At 40.6% G+C, this 20,523-nt stretch overlaps 1 protein-coding gene and 1 long non-coding RNA gene across 13 annotated transcripts in view; one reads left to right on the top strand and one right to left on the bottom strand.

Annotated features, from left to right (window-relative positions):
- Positions 1–20,523, top strand: part of LOC129063685 (myomegalin) — a 161,291-nt gene that overhangs the window by 77,872 nt on the left and 62,896 nt on the right. For 9 of the 12 annotated variants that reach the window (XM_054564750.1, XM_054564740.1, XM_054564741.1 and 6 more), the window contains 7 exons: positions 16,481–16,612; positions 17,328–17,447; positions 17,690–17,782; positions 17,911–18,123; positions 19,116–19,274; positions 20,061–20,174; positions 20,365–20,502. In XM_054564750.1, coding sequence (XP_054420725.1) covers positions 16,481–16,612; positions 17,328–17,447; positions 17,690–17,782; positions 17,911–18,123; positions 19,116–19,274; positions 20,061–20,174; positions 20,365–20,502 — 969 coding nt within the window. Of the gene's footprint in view, positions 1–8,124; positions 9,935–16,480; positions 16,613–17,327; positions 17,448–17,689; positions 17,783–17,910; positions 18,124–19,115; positions 19,275–20,060; positions 20,175–20,364; positions 20,503–20,523 lie in introns of those variants that run through there. The other 3 variants (XM_054564748.1, XM_054564749.1, XM_054564747.1) reach the window with 2 other exon arrangements.
- LOC129063688 (uncharacterized) lies at positions 6,515–8,258 on the bottom strand. The gene is made up of 3 exons (XR_008528399.1): positions 8,049–8,258; positions 7,467–7,621; positions 6,515–6,777 (listed from the first exon to the last, which is right to left on the bottom strand). It is a non-coding gene; the product is annotated as an uncharacterized LOC129063688 (long non-coding RNA).

The raw sequence follows: 20,523 nt of genomic DNA, 5'->3' as shown, positions 1-20,523 counted from the left end.
ACTGATTCATTCATTCATTCATTCATTCGCTCATTCTATGATTATATCCTTAGATCTAGGAACATACTGTTGTTAGTACCTCAGAAGATGACAAGATGAGTAAGGTGTATGGTTCCTATTAAGGAGTTTACCAAGGGTCACTGGTTTGATTCTCAGTTTAGGATGCATGGCTGGGTTGCAGGCCAGGTCCCCAGCAGGGGGCGTGTGAGAGGCCACCACACATTGATATTTCTCTCTGTTTCTACCTCCCTTCCCCTGTCTTTAGAAAGAAATAAAATCTTTTTTTTTCTTTTTTAAAGGAGCTTACTAGCTAATTGAGAAAAGGCAATATGGAGAAATGACACACAAATTACTATAAGTACTAAAGGACTTTGGAAATTCAAAGAAGAGAATAATGTCTTTTGAAGATATTAAGAAAGGCAGTTTAAAGAAAATACTTGAAAGTTGGATAGGATTTTGACAGGGGGAGATGGTAGTGACTAGAAAGAACATACCAAGTAGATGAGATGGAGAAGTAGGGAAGTTCAGGGTAAGGAAGCAGCAGTCAGAATGGAATATACGTAGGGGCACAGTGAATGTAGGCTAGAGAAATAGGGTGAAGCAAGAGGGAGGGGACTTAGGTAGAAGGTTAAGTTTATGATTAATTAATAAGTTATTAGGTCTCCAGGTTACTGTGCAGAAAAGTGATATATCTGAACTCTATTTTGAAAAATTAATCTGGAAGGAGGATGGAGTAGAGGGGAAAGAAGTTCAGGGGACTAATTATTGTGGAACTCTATTGCTTAAGATACGAGGTCAATAGAGGGTAACCAAGAATGGAAATTCATGCCAAGGCAAAAGATTTGAGATAAAATTTGTTCGTTCGTTCATTCATTCATTCATATATGCCTGTCAGCGACTATTTATTGAGTGTCTACCATGGCCGGATTCTGGTGCTGTTAGGTGCTGGAGAAACAGTGTAAATAAGAAAGGCAGAGCCCTTTCCCTTAAGGAGCTTCCATTCTAGCAATGGAGAGAGATACATTACCAGGTAATCAAACAAGCAAATAAATAACTGCAAATTGTGGAGAGTACATTGAGGAAAACAAAGAGCAGAGACTAGCAGACTTTTTCTGTAAAAGGCCACATAGTAAATAATTTAAATTTAGACTCTGCAGACCATAAGGTATTTGCCATTGTAACACAAAAACAGCCAAACACAATACATAAAGGAATTGGCATGGCTGTGTTCCAATAAAACTTTATTTACAAAAACAGGTGGGGGCTGGATTTAGTCCACAGTCCATAGCTGACCCCTAATAGAGAATCAGGAGGCAGGAGGGGGGCGTTGTAGGTAAGGGGAAGATGGCAATCAAGAGTTCAGTCTTTCCTGTGGTAATTTTCAGATGTCTCTGACACATCATGCAGATACAAATAGGTAGTTGGTTATTTGAGAGTTGAGCTTGGAGGAGAGTGGAGCTTGGGATAAAGATATAAATGGGAAGTTACTGGTATAAAGATGGGAAGGATGAAATGACATTAAAAGAGAATAAAAAGGGGCAGGTGAAAAGGCTCTAGAACTAGGCCTCAGTGAACACCTACAGATGGTTCACTGTGGGTATAACTCTTGGTTTACAAATTCATTTATGCAGGAAATAACACATTGCTGTCTTTAAATCAGTTTTTTGTGAAATTCGTTACTGCCATTTTCTTACAGTTGCCCCGATTTTCCACCTTTGTCCTCCCCCACCCAGCCCCCCCCCTCCAGCCAATCCCCACACTGTTGTGCAGGTCCATGGGTCATTCTTTCCGCCACTATCCCCCTCTTTAAATCAGTTTAATGTTATTCTGAGTCCCTATCCTAATCGGGCTGGTGGGGAACTATTTTATCCATTTGGATAACTTCCTTATCCCCACCCTCCCCGTTATGTGAAGGTGAAGGTCCCTAGGTTTTTTCAGGTGTTAAAGCATCAGGGAGATTACTCTGATCACTGGTCTGTCACTGAAGCACCCACGACCTAGCAAGCCCAGTTTGGCCCACCCTAGTAACTTGCTGTATTAGAACCTTCTGGAGCAAGAACTCATGGACCTAAAGTCCAGCCCCTTCAAGTCACCTGTTGTTGTCTCCTCTCAGGTTCTGCCACTTCCTCAGGGCATGGATAGGGAATGGAGGTGGATCTTTATCACTCTTTGACCCCCAAACTCTTCCTGATATGGATGAAATCTCACCTTCTCCTCTTCTGTTGATCTCAAAGATACTTCTTTTCCCCACTAGGAAACCTGGCTTAATTTAATCTTCTAGGTAGGTTTAGAATTATGTAAAAGTCAGGGAATGCATTTGACCTCAGCCTTTGCTTTTTACTCTGTAAAAACTCTTGAGTCAAGATAATGCTAAGGGCGTGACCATCTGATTAGGAAAGAGGGAGGCAGGTGCATACAGGTAACAAAACACATTTGTATAAAAAATTTACCTTGTCACCATTTGATTAGGGAAGAAGCATGAGATGAAGCTGGAAGTAGATTAGGATCTTTTTGTAGAGATACTGAAATGCCAGGGTAAGGGTTTTGGATTTCATCCTATAGGTAGTACAATGATGGATCTTTACTAGGAATGTTCTGGAAATAGCATGCAGAATGATCAGAGGAGTAAGCTTCCAAGGCTGCATGATGGTTCAGGTTTTAGGTTTCAAGAACCTGAAATAGAAAGTGTAGTGCAAATGTGAAGCACTGTTTCTGAACAAGCTAGAGATATTCAGAAAAAGGATCAAAGAAAATTTAGTGTCTGGTTTGATACAAAAGGATTCTGAGGAATTAAAGGTAACAACTCTGAAGTTTACAAGACCACCCAGTTACAGAAAATGATATGCCCAACCGTACCTCTCCTGCTAATCTATCTCTAGCTTTAACATTATCATAACCATTGCTCTCATTCCTGAAACTCTGTCCCATTCTCACTTGTGCTTTGATTGCAGGAGAGTTTTCTTGAGTCACCTCAACTCAGCAGGTAGCGAATCAGATTTTTCATTATCTTTTGGCAAATGGACTCTACAACTGCACATTTCTGCTCATTTAAACCATTTTATCGATCAGTCTTCCAGACCAAAAACCTTATCTCCATTTTTAATCTTTTCTTCTCCTTCACCCTCTCTGCATATATGTCATCAAGTCCTGCTGTTCATTCCTTCAAAATGATTCTCATATCTACTGCTTTCTTTAGCAGGTATTCCTCTCATCATCTCACATCTCTCCCTGAAACTCCAATTCCTGATCTTTTGACTGAGATTTTACCCGTTGCCTGGGTTATCTTGCTAAAATAGTTTTCATCACACCATCCTCTGCTCAAGTTTATAACACTAAGTTCCGATTCTGATAGTTGCCAAGGCACCACAGCATAGTGTCTGGCTAATAGTTGGCCCTTCATACATGTTCTTTGAATGCGCAGTTATATTGAGAGTAAGATGTATACAGTAGGATGAACCTGGCCATTCAAATGTGCCACAAAATCTCTAATATCTCCCCTTACCTACAGGCTGGCCCTCCCTTCCTTTGTTTCCTCCATTCTAAGACCCACCTCAGAGGCCTCACTTGTCCCCTTCAACTACATTAACCCATGCTAATTTCAACTTTATTTGCACTCATATTGAATTTAAGTCAATACCGTTTAGTTTACAAGTCCATTGTTCTAATCATAGCATCCACATTTTCTCGCCTGCAACTAAACGGAAAGCTCCCTGAAGGCAGAGAAAAGACATACTGAAGTTTGCATAAGTTCTTACTCATTGGTTGATTGATTTAACAATACTTTAAAATTCTCTTAAATAGCTATGGATATTTAATAACTTGAAAGACTCTGATGTTTACTATTTTAAAGGATTCTGCTAATACCCATATTATTACAATCTGTAGTCTAACTGTGATATCCTCTGGTTTTAAGACAGGTGTTTTGAAATGCTGTATTAGTAATTAATGCAAAACACGATTGTTACTGACATCTTAAATATTTCCAAGCAGGCACAGGGAAGTCATGCTCATGATATTACCATAAAGCCTAACTGGCTTGACTTTGCTATTCTTGCATTTCCTCATTTACTTTGGCTTCTCTGCCAGAATCACTTTTTTTTTTCTTTTTGGCATAGTTTTTAGTAATTAGAACAGCTATTTCCAATGCCATAACTAGGGCAGTGAAACCCAATACAACTGGTTTGAGATGTGGGGATTTTCCACATCTGATTCTCTTGGAAACTCCCAACCCATAAGTAGGTCTTAGAAACACTAAAATGCTGAAGGTACAAAAGTGACTATGGTCTTAAGAGATACTTCCCAGCGCCCCAAAATCTAGAGATCGAAACAGAGATAGTGCAAAAGATCCTGACCATAATAATATTGTACTTTAGAATTTTGTTGTAAATTAGTATACAGTTCCCTAAAGTCAGCAGTTTTATCTGTAGTCCTACATTGATGAGTGTTTCAGTTTATCTGCAGACTCTGATCTTTTGACTGAGAATACAGTTTAGGATCGTTCTAATTCAGTGGTTTACACAGTGTGACTCCCAGACAGCAGTATTGGCATCATCTGGGAATTCGTTCGGAATGCATTCTTGGGTCTCATTCCAGACCAATTGAATCAGAAACTCTGAGGTCCCAGCGATCTGTTTGAACAAATGCTCCAGGTAATTCTGATGCATGCCTAAGTTGAAAACCACTGTTTAAATCTAACAGGTTTACTTTGTAAATCAGGAAATTAAGGGCCATATGTAAATGACCTGACCCTAGGACATGCAACCGATGAGTGCTTGTGAATGCATTTGTCAATCCATTTTGAGGGAAAACTGCTGATATGTAAAATTAATAATTTGTTTATTTCATAGTAGCTTGTTATAATATGAAACCTGTTCTTAAATTTTCCTGTATTATGTAGCTTTGATACATTTTGGAAGTAATCATCCTACTCCAAATCATCACAAAAGCCCTGAATCTCACCTTAATATGCTTCAATCATAAATGTGTGGTATGCATATGCATATAAAATACTATTTTCCAAAGCTCATATGGATAGGAACTATAAAGTTTTAAATTTGCAATTAGGCCTTTTATAGAAGTTTTTCTGGGAGGTATTTTCCCAATTTTCAAAGCTATTCTTATGATAAAATGGGGGTTATTTTCAACCAAAGAAATCCCCAGATAAAAGTTTATAAATAATATATATATTTATATTTGAACTATACTAACATATAAAATCTGCAGACCTAAGCATTCAGTTCAGTGAATTTTGACAAATGTACCCATCCATGTATCCGTCACCCAGATCAAGATGTATTTTCATAACCCCAGAAACTTCCTTTGTGCCCCTTTGCAACCAATTCTCCTTATCTCATTGCCCACGACCACTTTCTGAATTTCTATCACTATAAATTCTTTTCTTTTGTTGTTAGATTTAAAGTAAATGGAATCTCATAGGATATACTGATTTGTATATGGCTTGTTTCATGCTTTTGACATTCATTCATGTTGTGGGTATCAGAGTTCATTCTTTTTTTATTGCTGGTTAGTATTGCATTGCATGCATATTAAAACGTGTTTATCCTACGTTTTTCTTAGAAACAATATATTTTTCTTACCAGAAGGGCAGTACATGCTTGTTGTAGAAAGTTACAGATTACAAATGAGGAGAGAATAAGTATTCATAATTCCATTCTCCAGACATGATCACTATTTAATGACTTGTATAACCTACTTAATAACTCGTATTAATAAATAGATCCTTTATATAAATTGTGCATATAGTTATATATATTATAAAAATTCTTATTTTAGGTTCAAGTTTTACCACTTACTCATATTTGTGTGTTAAATTGGCACAAATCTTGATTGTAACTGTAGAATATTTTCTAAATTAAAAAAATCTAAAAATAATACATTGAATACACATTCATTGCCAAAAATTCAGATGATATATGGTATATAGAATAAATGTCCCTGTTCAGTCTCCGCATTTTGCTTGCCTTCCCATAGGCAGGCCATGTTAACTAAATACAATGCCTGACCAAGATGATATTGATAAGAACCATGAAGTGCTGAATTTATCATCACATAATTTTTCATTTATTTTTTAATTTTTACTTTCAAGTTTTGTTATACATCAGTGATCTTTTGAGATTATAAATTATTTTATATTACCAAATAATCACATTAGGACTATTCTAGTACTTTAAGTTAATGTCCACTTTGAAATGCCGTTCTTAACTATTTTCTCCAGAAGTGAGGAGTGCCATCTTCAGATTTTCTTTGATTGTTGAGTGATTCATCCCTATCTGTTGAGGGAAGCCTAGGTATGGGTAGCTCTCTCAGTATGTTGACATTATAACGAACATGTTCTTCAAAGGTAAATTGCCTTTTCTCCAGTTATACTGACTCACACTTCTACACCAAACTATATAATCATTGAAGTTTAGAGACTACAATTAGATACAAAATCTTATTATGGAATAGAGAATAATACAAAGTATTAGTTTCCTGAAAAGCACTGTTTCATCAGTTACTTTGTTTCATTAGCATTTTTCACAGTAGGAAATTGTGGCTTGCATTGACAGTCAAAAGAGAGGCTTGATTAATGTCTTAATTTGCTCTTTTATGGACCTTTGAATCTTTGCTGTTCATTAGAACAATACGTAAGGCAGGGCAGTGTCCTAGTAGGTGGTCTCTCAGTAGGGTGAGTCCAATAACTACTTGCCTCTTTGTAGATCACTATAGATTCCAAAGATTGTTGTTTAATTTCTTCTGACTTTAAGGCTCATATACCTAGAGACGGGCAAAAATGCAGCTGTAATGAGTTTCACTTGGAACTCTGTCTTACATTCTTGGTTTTAGGGCCAGAATATACACACTTAGGTGAAATCACATATGCGAAGTTCTGTACCCCATGAACCCCAAACCCCCAAGAACTGCCCTCTCCCAATGGAGATACTGAGATTTTGATTTGGTGATTAAATAACAATGCACTCATGTGTGCAGAGCACCATACAATTTTAAAATTACTTTAAAATATTCTTTTTATATCAAAATAACAACATCAGCTATTATTAAACGAGCCAAGCACTGTTAAAGTACTTCCCCCAAACTATCTCATTAAATCCTCTGTAGTAAGTTTCAGGGCTTATTATGAGCTCTCATTGAAGACATTTGAATGTCTTCAAGTTTAGGAGTAGGGGCCCAGATGTACCTCGACTGTTGCTGGCTGAGGTTGACCTCTCCCAAGGTCAGTTAGTGAAATCGAGCATTATTGTCTCGGGGAAATGTCCTACTCTGGGGCATTCCAAGTAACTGCTGGGGCTGTTTTCCTTCCTGTCTGGTGCCTGCGTGCCTCTCATACCAAGACACTTCTTTAATGTAAATGATTTGACACCCGGATTCCTCAGAGTTGGAGCTCCAGCTTCCCGCCCGTCTTGGTGTGCATCCCAAGTTCTGTACCCAAGGGTGGGATGACTTACAACTGCACAGTGTTGAGTAAGACGGGCTACTCCCTGAAGTCAGAGAAATCCCCAGCCCTCACGGCGCGGAGAGCGGCACTTCTGACACTGCAGTGGTGCTCGGAGAAGCTAGGTCTTTTCTTCGACCCATCCCGCCCCCGAAATAAGGGCTGCCGCTACCGGAAAGAGAATTCGGCGATGGTCATATACTCCCCTGCGTCCTACATTCTTGAAAAAGCCCACTTAATAGTGCTTAACCAGTTGCATTCACGTGGCAATTGCTAGACTCCTTCTCAGGTGACTGTGCCATCTCTTGATTTCCACTCTAAAAAAGGGGCAAATATCCAGGAGTTTTAAATCCAATCCACCACCCACTCACAACATCGCGAGGGGAGAATCACTCGTCCTCCTTTCTAGGGACTGCCCGTCGTCGCGGGCGAGGTTGAACCGAGCCTCCGGCCGCCCGCCCAACCCGCCCCTCCGGTTTATCCGCCCTTCCTCCAGGCCCGCGTCGGCAGCCCCGGGGCCTCTGAACCCGGGCACCGGACGGCGTAGGGGGAGGAGGTGGGGCTGCAGGCGGGAGGGAGACGCCCGCGGCGGTACCTAGTGGCGCGGCCTGGCTGCCCCGCCTGAGGACGTGGCACTACCCGCGAGGGGAGGGGATTCGCCTTCCTCCTTCCGCGCGGAGCCGCAGGACCAGCTGCAGGCGCGGGAGGGAGGATCCCTGCGGGAGCTGGTGCGCTCTCTCGGTGAACTCCCAGCAGACGAAAGTCGGCGTCCGTCCCGCCTTCCACGGGGAGCGCGCTGTCAGCCAGGTCTGTTGTTCCACCCCGAGGAGGGGTGACCCGATTTGGGACCAAGGGACACACTCGCCACCCGCATGCGCAGAGCCGGGGTGCGGCCTCCGGACTACAGTTCCCAGAGGAACCCGCCCGGGCCGCGGGCGCGGAGCGGCTGACGCCATCTTGAAATCTGATCATCAGTCTCCCAGCCTTTGCGTCAGCCGCCGGCGGCACCTAAAACATCGCGAACCCAGCCTGCTAAAAGGGAGGACGTCGAAGACGCGGCGGCTGGCGGGAGAGACAGCTGGAGGAGAAGGGAAAGGGTCCGGGCGCGGCCTGCGCTGCTGTCACTCAGCATCGCCCTAAGGCGTTTCTTCGCTCGCGCGCTCCCCGAGGGGCGGGGCTGACCGCTCCGGTACCCAGAGCTCGCGCGCGGGTGGCAGAGGTGACCTCTTGCACCGTGGAGACCCCACCGGGCTGTGCCATGCCGGCCCGAAGCCACCGAGACGGGAGACAGAGCGCAACCCAGCGCCGGTGAATGATCACTAAGCAGCAGCCGCCTCAGGGAAGCTGAGAGAGAAGATGAAGGAGATTTGCAGGATCTGTGCCCGGGAGCTGTGCGGAAACCAGCGGCGCTGGATCTTCCACACGGCGTCCAAGCTCAACCTCCAGGTTCTGCTCTCGCACGTCCTCGGCAAGGACGTCTCCCGCGATGGCAAAGCCGAATTTGCTTGCAGCAAGTGTGCTTTCATGCTTGATCGGATCTATAGATTCGACACCGTTATCGCGCGGATCGAAGCCCTTTCTATTGAGCGCTTGCAGAAGCTGCTGCTGGAGAAGGACCGCCTCAAGTTCTGCATTGCCAGCATGTATCGTAAGAATAACGATGACTCTGGCGCGGAGGCCAAGGCGGGGAATGGCACGGTTGACATTTCCGGCTTACCCGATGTAAGATACTCTGCGCTGCTCCAGGAGGACTTTGCCTATTCGGGGTTTGAGTGTTGGGTAGAAAGCGAGGACCAGATCCAAGAGCTACATAGTTGCCATGCTTCGGAAGGCCCTGGAAACCGACCCAGGAGATGCCGTGGTTGTGCAGCGTTGCGGGTTGCTGATTCCGACTATGAAGCCATTTGTAAAGTGCCTCGAAAGGTGGCCAGAAGTATCTCGTGTGCCCCTTCTTCCAGGTGGTCCACAAGCATTTGCACTGAAGAACCAGCACTGTGTGACGTTGGGCCGCCGGACTTAGCAAGCACGAAGGTACCCCCAGATGGAGAAAGCATGGAGGAGGGAACTCCTGGATCCTCCGTGGAATCTTTGGATGCAAGTGTCCAGGCTAGTCCTCCGCAACAAAAGGATGAGGAAACCGAGAGGAGTACAAAGGAACTAGGAAAGTGTGACTGCTGTTTCGATGAACAGGCTCCACAGCATATGTGTAACCACAAACTGGAGCTAGCTCTTAGCATGATTAAAGGTCTTGATTATAAGCCCATCCAGAGCCCCCGAGGGAGCAAGCTTCCTATTCCAGTGAAATCCAGCCCACCTGGAGCTAGGCCTGGCCATATCATGACAGATGGAGCTAGTTCCGGTTTCCTTAACAGGTCTCTGAAACCCATTTACAAGACACCTGTCAGTTACTCCTTGGAGATTTCAGACCTGCAGGAGCTCTGGGATGATCTCTGTGAAGAGTATTTGCCACTCCGGGTCCAGGTATACAAAATGGCTACACAATGCCTTTTTGATTATAGTTATCCAGCCTGAAGCCTCACATAACTGCTGTTTAGGTGAAGGTTAATAATATTATGGACTTAGGAAAATTAATCATTGAGCCCATGTTGGTACCTTTCACTTGTGTGCCATTTAGTACATGTGATTCACACTCAAGTAATTTAATTTTCACAGTCCTCTTTGTAGTAACATCTATTAGCCTTCCCATTATCAAAATTGCAAACTTTTTTTAAGACAAAAAGATAAAGATTCCTAATTCACTCTGACCCTGTGAAAAGACATATAATCTTATTTCTGACCTCAGAACTCTTTTAGAACTTTCCTTTTAGTCCCTCCCCCTTCTTTTTTTGTTTTGTTTTTATTTTTAGATTTGTAGGTGTTTTCTCCCATTCTGTAAGGGAGTTAGTTCTCCCTGGAGCATTAAACCTTTTACCCCCAGGTATGCTTCCACCTGATTAGGGCATAGGGTAAATGTTTGGGGAAACCTATTAATTTACCCAAGTATTGTAACATCTGGGCAATATTTATACTATATTAATAGGTCATTTGAGGACTAATGGTTACTTGCTTATAAAAGGGATTTGGGAATTCAAGTGTTGTCATTTAAAACATTAAGAAGAAAACTTTTCACTGCCAGTTTGTCTACTGACCTCCTTTAGAAGATGTTTGATATTAAAGGATTCATTCATTATCGAGTGATAGGAGAGTTTCATCCATTATACTACTCTTGAATTCCTAAATGACTAGAAGATGGCAGTAGATCTTAATTTGAGCTGTTTGTACAGGGCCCATTGATTATATGCGACCTTTTAAATTCAGCTACATACAGGGACCTGGCACATGCTATTTTGTTTCTACAACAACAGTACATGCTAGGTTCAGTTAACTCTATCAAACATCTGGCACAGTCTGTTTGATACGTGTCCTTTAGTGATACCCATTATAAACGTGGACAACCTAGAAGGCCTTTGTGGAAAGCCAGCTACAGTCATCATCATCCTACAAATTTAGAGCTTGATAACAAATGAAATTGTCACTGGAAGGTTTTGAAAAATAGTTTTATTATGTATCAGATTTGCATCACAATGACAACAGTGTCAGAAATAGTACATATGAAAATGCTATGGAAAAGTCTTAAAATGCTTTTATTTGTATAAAATATTAAGTATTAGTATGCCCAGTGCTTGTGTGCTGCTTTTCTTCTGCTTCCTTTTCTTAGAGTGAAGCCTCAACAGCTAAATTTGGGCTTTACAGTATTTGTGTGACCAGACATAGATGCACAAATGAAACATGGTGCATTCATATTAGGGTCTAAAAGTAGGCTAGGCAGGGTGGGTGGGAAAAAAAGCTTTTTTTACCCCTCTCACATATGGTCACTGTTGCGGAAAGTAAAGACTAAGAAAATTGCAGGCAAAACAAAAGTAACTTTTAAATCCGTATTTAATTAAAAATACTATCTTTTGATGCACGCACTCAACAAATTTTGGTGTTGGGGAGGGTTTTAAAGACCATCTCTTGCAGGTCCTCAGTTTAGAGATAGGGAAAGCTCCAGGCAGAGCCCAAGACCCTTAGCCATTCTCAGCCAAGCCCTTTTTGTTCTGTAAATGTCACATTGCCCGATACCCATTGAATTAAAAGGTACTTACATTAAACAAAGAGCTTTTTTTCTATAACCTAAGGATTCCAGAAGGGGACTTTAGAGATTCTATGAAGAAAACTGCACACATTTAAACTATGTTGACTGTATCTTTAGGTCAAGTCCCTTTACTTCACTAAATTTGGACATTGGAATAATAGACGTTTAAAACAATAGTACATGACTTTTCTGCTGTCACCTGGCTTACATTCTTTATTTTTTATTAAATAATAAAACATCAGGAGGAGGGAGAAAATAACATTCAGCTGGAATTATGACATTTAATTACCATGCCATTTTCTCTGATAATTAAGGATGTGAGGGAAAATAGAAAGATAAATTGAGCTTAAAGTATTTGTAAATAAAATGCCTATTTTGGACCCCTGGTCAGTTCTTTAGGTGGAGCTGACTTTTAAGGTTCCGAGGCCTATTGGGCTTTGTGGCAAAGCAACAGCAAAGTGGAACAAAGGCAGACTGGTTTTTGTCTGTTTCTCTGAACAAATGTGGAAAGAACAGAAACAATGTAAATTATATTTGATGATTGTCTTTTTAGTTTGTAGAAAGAAAAAAAAAATCTCATTTAGTTATACTCTACTACAACTATGAAGAAAACCTCTGATCTTAAAGAGCAAGATTGTTCTGTAAGGTCATTCTGATTCCTTTGTTTAATCCTCTACTTACCCCATTCTCTGCACTATTAAAGTGTCACCATCACAATGCCTCCTGATCACTTGTCTTATTTTCTCTCTCTTTTTTCTTCCTTATATTAAAGACACACAGCTATGGTGTCACTCTCCTGCTTACTAAATTTCTAATATAAATTGACTTACTTGCCTTCTGCAGAATTTGTGCTTGAATACCCAAGGTTGTTTAAATATCCAAACAAAGGCTTGAAGGCTTATTGTAGCTGGTAATTATTCCCTCTTTATTGTCTGTCTGAACTAGAAAAGCTATGCTAGGAGGGGTGTGGTTCCTTAGTAAACAGCCGTTCAGCTCTGGCCCAAGTGCAATTTCCTTTTCTATCTAAATTCAAAGAGCAGATCTTTGCTTCAGGCTTTGCAATCCCAGGGTCTGCTTCTATACCTCTCATAGTTTAGCTGCATAACTTTAATTTAGTCAGGCCGTTTGGAAGGTGTGTGAGCTGCTGGTCAAAGATTAGGCCTTTAATTTTATGTTACCTGATGGTTCTTCTGTATCTTCTCTTATTAACAATAGGATAGAAAATGACAGCAGTTTGAGATCTATGACTTCCTATTGTGAGGACTAGAAAAGTGTCAAGAAAAATTGCTGTTAACCTAGAAGCTATAAATTACTGCCTTTTGGCCTGAAGATCTTAAAATATAAAACATGAGGCCTGGAAGAAGCAATTCTTTTTTCTGGTACTGGATTTGTCCTAAGTCAAGAGCAACTTAATTAAGATTATTACAACATGACTTTAGTAGCTGATAGTCTGGAGATTAACACTGATCAACCAAATCAGTTATTACTGATTTCAGGTTCTATAAAATCTTCATAGGAGTAATTTGTTTATGTACTTGATACTGTGCAAGGATTCATTATGAGCTGTTGACTCAGTGGGACTTTGCTGAGTGCTTTTTTTTTGGCACTCTTAAAGAACATGTTTCTGAGATGTAAAATAAAAAAGTATGAATAAAGAAACAGACATCTTCCAGCTTTTAGATGGGTCCATTACATTTACAGAATTAGGAGTTCCCAATGATAATTTATGCCACGATGGGTTCATATGAAATCCAGATTCATATGTACTTTTCTGTGGCATTCTTTGGCTTTGAAGTCGTGGCTGAAATATCTATATTAAATATCTATCTACCTACCTTTCTATCTGTCTAGACTTATTTCTAAGAGAGCCACTGAGTGATTAGAACATTTGCCTGAGAATTAGGAGACAGGCCTGTTTTTTGTTTGTGTGCTTTCTATTGTTTCTAACTTATTAAACAAAAACTTTTAGTCCCTATACTATTTCAGACATTGTTGGTAGGTAGTGGCTTTATAGAGGTGAAAGATACATTACCAACTTTTAGTTTAATTAGAACCCTTTCCTGAGATTCTGTGTAGCTTTGGACAAATTACCATCTCTAAGTCACCATTTCCCCAAATGTAAGATGGAATTGGACCAGATGATTAGTTTTAAAATTTTCTTCACAGCCCTAAGATTCTTTGGTTTAAATGCATGGATATGACCACCTTTCCTGCCATTTTAGACTTGAGGCTATTTTCTTCAATTCTGTTACAGTTTAAATTTGAAAACTATCTTATAATAGATGTTATTGTAAAGTCATTTTATTTAAGGAAGTAAGAAGCCAAGTTCTGTCGACAGTGTTTTATCATTAAATAAATGATAAAAGTACTTATCATTTAGAATTGTACACAACTATTAAATAGTTACCTCTCCGGTGTGTGACGTACTTCACATGGCTTCAGGACGAGGCTCCTGTTATATCCCAACAAATATCTTAGTTTTGTTTTTTTTAAATTTACTTTTCATTTTATTTTTTCCGTCACCATTTATCCCCCATCCCTTCTTCCACCTCCACTCACCCCCTTGCCCCTCAGTTTTTCTGGAAGCCATTTTCCTTGCTGCTTTTCTCTTTTTTCTGTCTTCCACCATCCTGTCCTATCGACTGTACTCTGAAGACACATCTATGCAGTTCCCTCCCCCTCCGCTGCTACCACTGTAATCCAGGGTATTGTTCTCTTTCGCCCGCAGTACTGCGACAGCCTTCTGCACAGTCTCCCTGTTTCTACTGGTGTTTCCCCACAGTCCACTCATCACAGAGCAGCTTGAGTGACCTTTTAAAGAACTAGAAATGATTGGATTACTTTTCTGTTAAAAACACACCAGTCCATTCTCACCTCAATGAGAATAAAAGCTGTGTGAGGCTTGACCCCTGCCTCCCTTTCCACCCCATCACAGATCGCTGCCTCCTTTGCCCATTATGCTCTCCCCCTGTGCCATTCAGCAAGGAAAGCCACCATCCTTAGGTGGCTGTGGAGCACTTGACATGTGTCTAATCCCAGTGGAGATGTGCTGTGAGTATAACGTGTCCCCCTCATTTCAAAGACTTGATGTGAAAAAAAAGTGAAGTACCTTGTTAATAATTTTTTATATTGAACACATGTTTATGATAGTATTTTGGATATAATATATTGGGTTAAATTAGATACGAAAATTTCATTTACTTATTTTTACTTTAGCCAATGAAGATTCTAGAAAATTTTAAATTACATATATAACTGATTGTCTTTCTATTAGAAGGTGATACTCTGATAAAGGCCTTTCTTCTTCCCAGGCTCGTATCCACTCTGGGTCTTTTCCATTATCTGTTCCCTTTCTTCCGCCTTAGCTAGTTTTGCAGATATTTGCAGGAAAGGCTCATTGTCATTCCGATGTCCATTTAAATGTTGCCTCACCTCACAGAGACTTTCCAGTGATCAACCAATTTAGAGGAACGTAATCACCCTGTCATGCTTCCTATTTTACTGCATCGGGCTTGCCACTATCTGATATTTTGTGTTTTTCGTTTATTAAGTAGCTCCCCACTCCAACTTCCAAAGCGTAGTATGCAAGTGCTTTGTGTACTGTGGTGTTTAACGGATCTGCTGGATAGGACAGGACTAGAGTGCCATGAACAAAGGAGATAGTAATGCACAGTGAAGGAAAAAAACCTCATAAATAGAACTGGAGAAATAGAAAAGATTTTTCTTCTGAAATCTTTACATTCCCAGTCGGTTGCTGGCAGGATGGGATTTAGGGTAAGCTGTAACTTCACTGCTTGCAAGGGGATAATCAGAGTTTGAAAATGTGAAGAAAAGAGAAAATGAATAGCAGTTGCCTTTTTTCTCTTCCTGATGGATTTGGATTTTTCTTAATTGGTCTGGGGGTGGGGCAGCGAGGGAGGAGATGGAATTTAATGCCACACTGCATTCCTAAGGCTTTATTTTAGTAATTACTCTTAGCTTATAACTCTTAGGTACAGTTCAATAAGTTCATCTTAGTCTGATTGATCAGCCCACATATAAATAATGTGGGGTTCTTTCTCCACTGAATTGTTTTGATGAATTGGTATTTCTGTAAGACATATCTCCTTCTTGGACCCCTATGGATTTAAAATTTTATTTATTAATTTTTTTACTTTTTATTTTGAAATATTTCAAACTTAGAGAAGTCATAACAGAGCTACAAAGAACTCCCAGATACACCAGTTGCCTAATATTTTACTACATTTGTTCCCGCTGTCTATATGGATACATTATTTTATTAATTCCTAAACAATTTGAGAATTAGTTGCAAATACTATGCATCCTTACACTGAATTCTTCAGCATTTATTTCCTAAAGACAAGGGCATCTCTTACATAATTACAGTACTTAGTATTGATAAAATACTATTAGTTAGTGTGTAGTCCATATTCAAAATCTGCCATGTTTCCAGTAATGTGAATGGACATGTTATAAGAAAGGGAGTTGGAATCTAACTTTTCCTCTCAGGGATGGCACAAGTTTGGTCAGTGTGCATTTTGGATTCCCTGATTGAACTCAGGAAAAAGTGAATATTTTATTATCATAAGTGTTTTTCTATTTTGAATCCTCCCCTCTCTTTAAACTCCGAATTGTATTAACTGAACGGGTAGTGTTTGTGTGAGTTTGTAGGGAGAATTAGGGAGTGGAGCTAGGAAGTGTAGTAAAGATGGACGTGAATCAGTCAGTACTCTTAATAAGGAACAGGCCTATCTTTAGGAATTCATACTGATAATTCATGTAACAACTCTGGTTGTCTAAGACTCTGACAAAAGATGCTGGAAACATTTAAAGATAAAATTTGTTGTTGGCTACTTTTAACTCAAGTTACTTGTCTTGCTGTTTCTTCCTAGCCCATGACTGAAGAATTATTCAAACAACAAAAGCTGAATTCAGATGAGACCATCATAACTCAGCAGTCTGTATCTGATTCCCACATGGCAGAACTCCAGGAAAAAATCCAGCAAACAGAGGCCACCAGCAAGGTATGATCACCGCCAGGCCCTTGGAGATCACAGGCTTTCCTGAGGAGGTGACTGGCTCCAGCTGAGTCTGTTAACCTCTCTGAGTTGGACTTGGGGAATGGGTACCGTGTATTCCGGTAATAGCTGATTTAAAAGTACAGTTCGTCTCTTTATTTCTCGTCAGGATTTTAGTCTGTTTGGCACAGATCAGAATTTCTGGTGCCTTCTAAGTCAGTGATTAACACTTGAATACAGTCTTCAACTGTAAAAGGTGCCGAGGCCGGAGGTTTGTGCTTCTGATTTTAGCTGAACTTCTCACCACTTTATAGCCCATGGACTTTAACACCTGGTTAGAAGAAATGTCCCAGATACTGAGCTTCTGGCTTGGTATAGTGCTGTCCTGTACTAGATAGCAGAAGCTCCTTGGTCTTTGTGTAAGTAAGGGGTCCACAGTGACTCATGTGGACACGTGCCCAGGACAGATGCGACCCTAGAGAAAGCACAGTGTGTGGGAATTGAAGTAACTGAGTGTAGAAGGAGGATTTCACATTTTCTGCTGCTTTCTCTTGCTGATTGGCTTAGGGCTTCAGTGGTCACTATATGTGGACTATAAACAAGGTAATTATTTCCCAAGAAATCTTCTAAACCTAGATTTGAGGGAGGATTTTATGGTAGCATCTGAGGTTAAAAGAAGTTGACCTAACAAACTATAAATATTTTACTTTTCCGAATTCAGATTCTCCAAGAGAAACTTAATGAAATGAGCTGCGAACTGAAGTCTGCTCAGGAGTCATCTCAGAAGCAAGATGCTACAATTCAAAGCCTCAAGGAAACTCTGAAAAGCAGAGAAAGTGAGGTAAGATATTAGGCTACCAAGGACTTTGGAGGAAATGACTTGTCTCACCGAAGTCAACAAGTGTTCTACATTTTTGCAGAAGTGGCTATTGTCAGACTAACCAATCTTACCCTAAAGAAATTGTAGCTTAACCAAAATTGGTATGTTGGAGTAGTCCTCTTCCTAATATCTGTACAGGCACGGTAATGGAGTTAGTGTTTAGTTCACTAACATGTTTGGTATTCCCTCTCTCTCGTTTCCAGACCGAGGAGCTGTACCAGGTGATCGAAGGTCAAAATGACACGATGGCAAAGCTTCGAGAAATGCTGCACCAGAGCCAGCTCGGACAGCTTCACGTACGTGGGGGTCCCGTAGACGAGCCTCCAGTGGAGGATGTGCCGTTCTCTGTCACAGTCTTACTTTCTTGGTCTTCTCCGCTGCTGGGTGCTTGCCCTCCTTGTGATCATGATTTTTACCCTTTCAGAGCTCTGAGGGTGCTTCTCCAGCGCAGCAGCAGGTGGCTCTGCTTGACCTTCAGAGTGCTTTATTCTGCAGCCAGCTTGAAATTCAGAAGCTGCAGAGAGTCGTACGACAAAAAGAACGCCAGCTGGCTGATGCCAAACGATGTGTGCAGTTTGTAGAGGCTGCGGCCCATGAGACAGAGCAGCAGAAAGAGGCTTCCTGGAAACACAACCAAGTAAATCATTAATCATTTTGTAACCCTAAAGGCTGACTTTGCCCTGATAATAACTTTTTATCCGGACAGTTTGTGTTGAACCCTTTAGTCACTTGCTTAATCTGAGTAATACAGTTAAACATCTGTTGCCCTCATACTGTGTGCTGAATATTGGGCTGTGTTCGGTAAATGTAAGAGAGAAGATCACAGGTTCTTTCCTCATAAGGTATTTGTAATGAAACGTGAGATACAGTCACATAAACAGAATTTCAGTGTGGTAATTACTGTAGGGGAGGTACATATATTTCCTATAGGAAATACAGGAGGGATTGAGGAAGGGAGTCAGTGCAAGCTTCATGAAGGAGGCGGTATATGCGGTTACTCTTGAAGGTGAGTAAAGGTCAGCAAGAAACAAAAGTGGGAGGAACAACCAGGGTCAAAGGAATGGCACTCCCCGTTAGCCATGTATTTTTTCAATAAAACACATAATTGATAATGGTTTCTTTATCTTGTTAACTCAGAGCATATGCTATCAATTTTTTTTTTTTTTTTTTTTTTTTTTTTTTTACTTTAAAAGGATGGTAAAAATTCCTAACCTTGAGCTTATTGTAAAGTAAAAGATCCAGGTTTACAGTCAGAGTTCTCCTTAGTAGTTACAGAGGCCTATCATTTTTAAGCCAAAAAATCAGTATTGAATTATAATACCAAATGTACATCCTACCCCCGTGCACAGTTCTCACAGTTTCCCATATCCTAGTTCATTCGTGTATAATATTTCTGAGTAATTTTAAGAATGCGTCTTTTTGCAACTTTGTATTTCGTTCTACAGGCCCGGAAAGTTTTAAGGCCTCCATAGCTAATGACCATGTGAAAATTTCAGATTGTTTTAAAAAAGGGAACCTGGGGGAGCATTTGAGATCTTGCTTGTGTTGTCAGTTTGGCTCAAAAAAACTCATAAGAATTCAAAAAATAAGAAAATAAATGAAAAAACAAAGAGGATCTGTTTAATTCAGGAATTGCGAAGAGCCTTGCAGCAGCTTCAAGGAGAATTGCAGAGTAAGACCCAACAGCTCCGTACCCTGGAGGCTGAAAAATACAGTGAGGTTCGAACCCAGGAGCAGCACATTCAGCACCTAAATCACACTCTGAGTCACAAAGAGCAGCAGCTTCAGGTGAGTCACGTAATGATTTCAACTAAAACTGGGCTTATAGAGCTTTGACGTTCCTGTTCAGAAATTCTCAAGATATCAGTCCACCTGCTTGGAGTACTTGTTACACGTAGAATAGTGAGAGGTGGGAATCAGGAGGATTTAGAATAAATAGAAAGTACAATCTGTGAACCAAGATGCTAACCAGAAAGGGTAGGAAACAATATAGACCTGAAAGATATAGGCACTAAATTCTCAGCAAATAGTTTATTAAGCACCTCTGTGAGTCAGACGGTGTGCTAGGAAGACAAAGATAAGATATGGCCTCTGCTTCAGTCTAGAACATGTATATATAAATTTCCCCAGATGATAAAAGTTTTAGGGAAAAATGGAACACTAAATAGAAGGCAGTGATCTACTTCTACCACCTACTCTAAGCTTCAGTCACATTCAATCCCTTACATTTTTTTTTCTCTGATAGAAGTACCTCTACCGCCTCTTCACTTGAGAAACACCTAGTCCTTTTGAGAGAGAGCAAATACAATCTTTTGTGAGATCTTTAGTGACATCTTTAGGCAGAGTTGGTCAATGCATCTTGTGTTCCCCTAGTAGCTCACTGTGCGCGCATACATATATGTGATGCAGAATAGTTAAGAACTTGTTAGTTATCTCTGCTAAACTGTGTTCCCCCATGAAAGGGGTTACATTTTGTTTTTTAGCCTGAATTACTAACAAATTACTTGACAGAGTGTGGGAATTCAGTTAATACTGGATACACGAAAAAAGGAAAATACTTTTTGGTCTCATTAGGAATTTCGGGAGCTCCTGCAGTATCGAGATAACTCGGACAAAACCCTTGAAGCAAATGAAATGTTACTTGAGAAACTGCGTCAGCGAATACAAGATAGAGATGTTGCTCTAGAGGTATGTCTCATAATTTTGTTCATGATGCCGTGGATTATTCTTTACACGTAGGTCCTATAGAACTTTGTTTACTGGGTTTGCTGCTTTGCAGAGTTGATTCTCCATTCTTTTATATTTAGATTCTTATTGAAAAAGGGTGATCAGGATAGTGACTCTTATGAGAGCTTTAGGATCCTTGCTTTCTTTGCAGCGGGCTATAGATGAAAAGTTCTCCACTCTAGAAGAAAAGGAAAAAGAGCTGCGGCAGCTTCATCTTGCCCTGAGAGAGCGAGATCATGACTTAGAGAGACTGCGCAGTATCCTCTCCTCTAATGAAGCTACCATGCAGGTATGCGCAAAATCCGCCTGA

The sequence above is a fragment of the Pteronotus mesoamericanus genome, unplaced genomic scaffold (assembly GCF_021234165.1).
Source record: "Pteronotus mesoamericanus isolate MK-2021 breed Mesoamerican mustached bat unplaced genomic scaffold, CSHL_Meso_final scaffold_99, whole genome shotgun sequence".
Taxonomy (NCBI): Eukaryota; Metazoa; Chordata; class Mammalia; order Chiroptera; family Mormoopidae; genus Pteronotus; species Pteronotus mesoamericanus.
The sequence above is the reverse complement of the archived record's forward strand: the minus strand, read 5'-3'. Positions and strand labels throughout refer to the sequence as shown.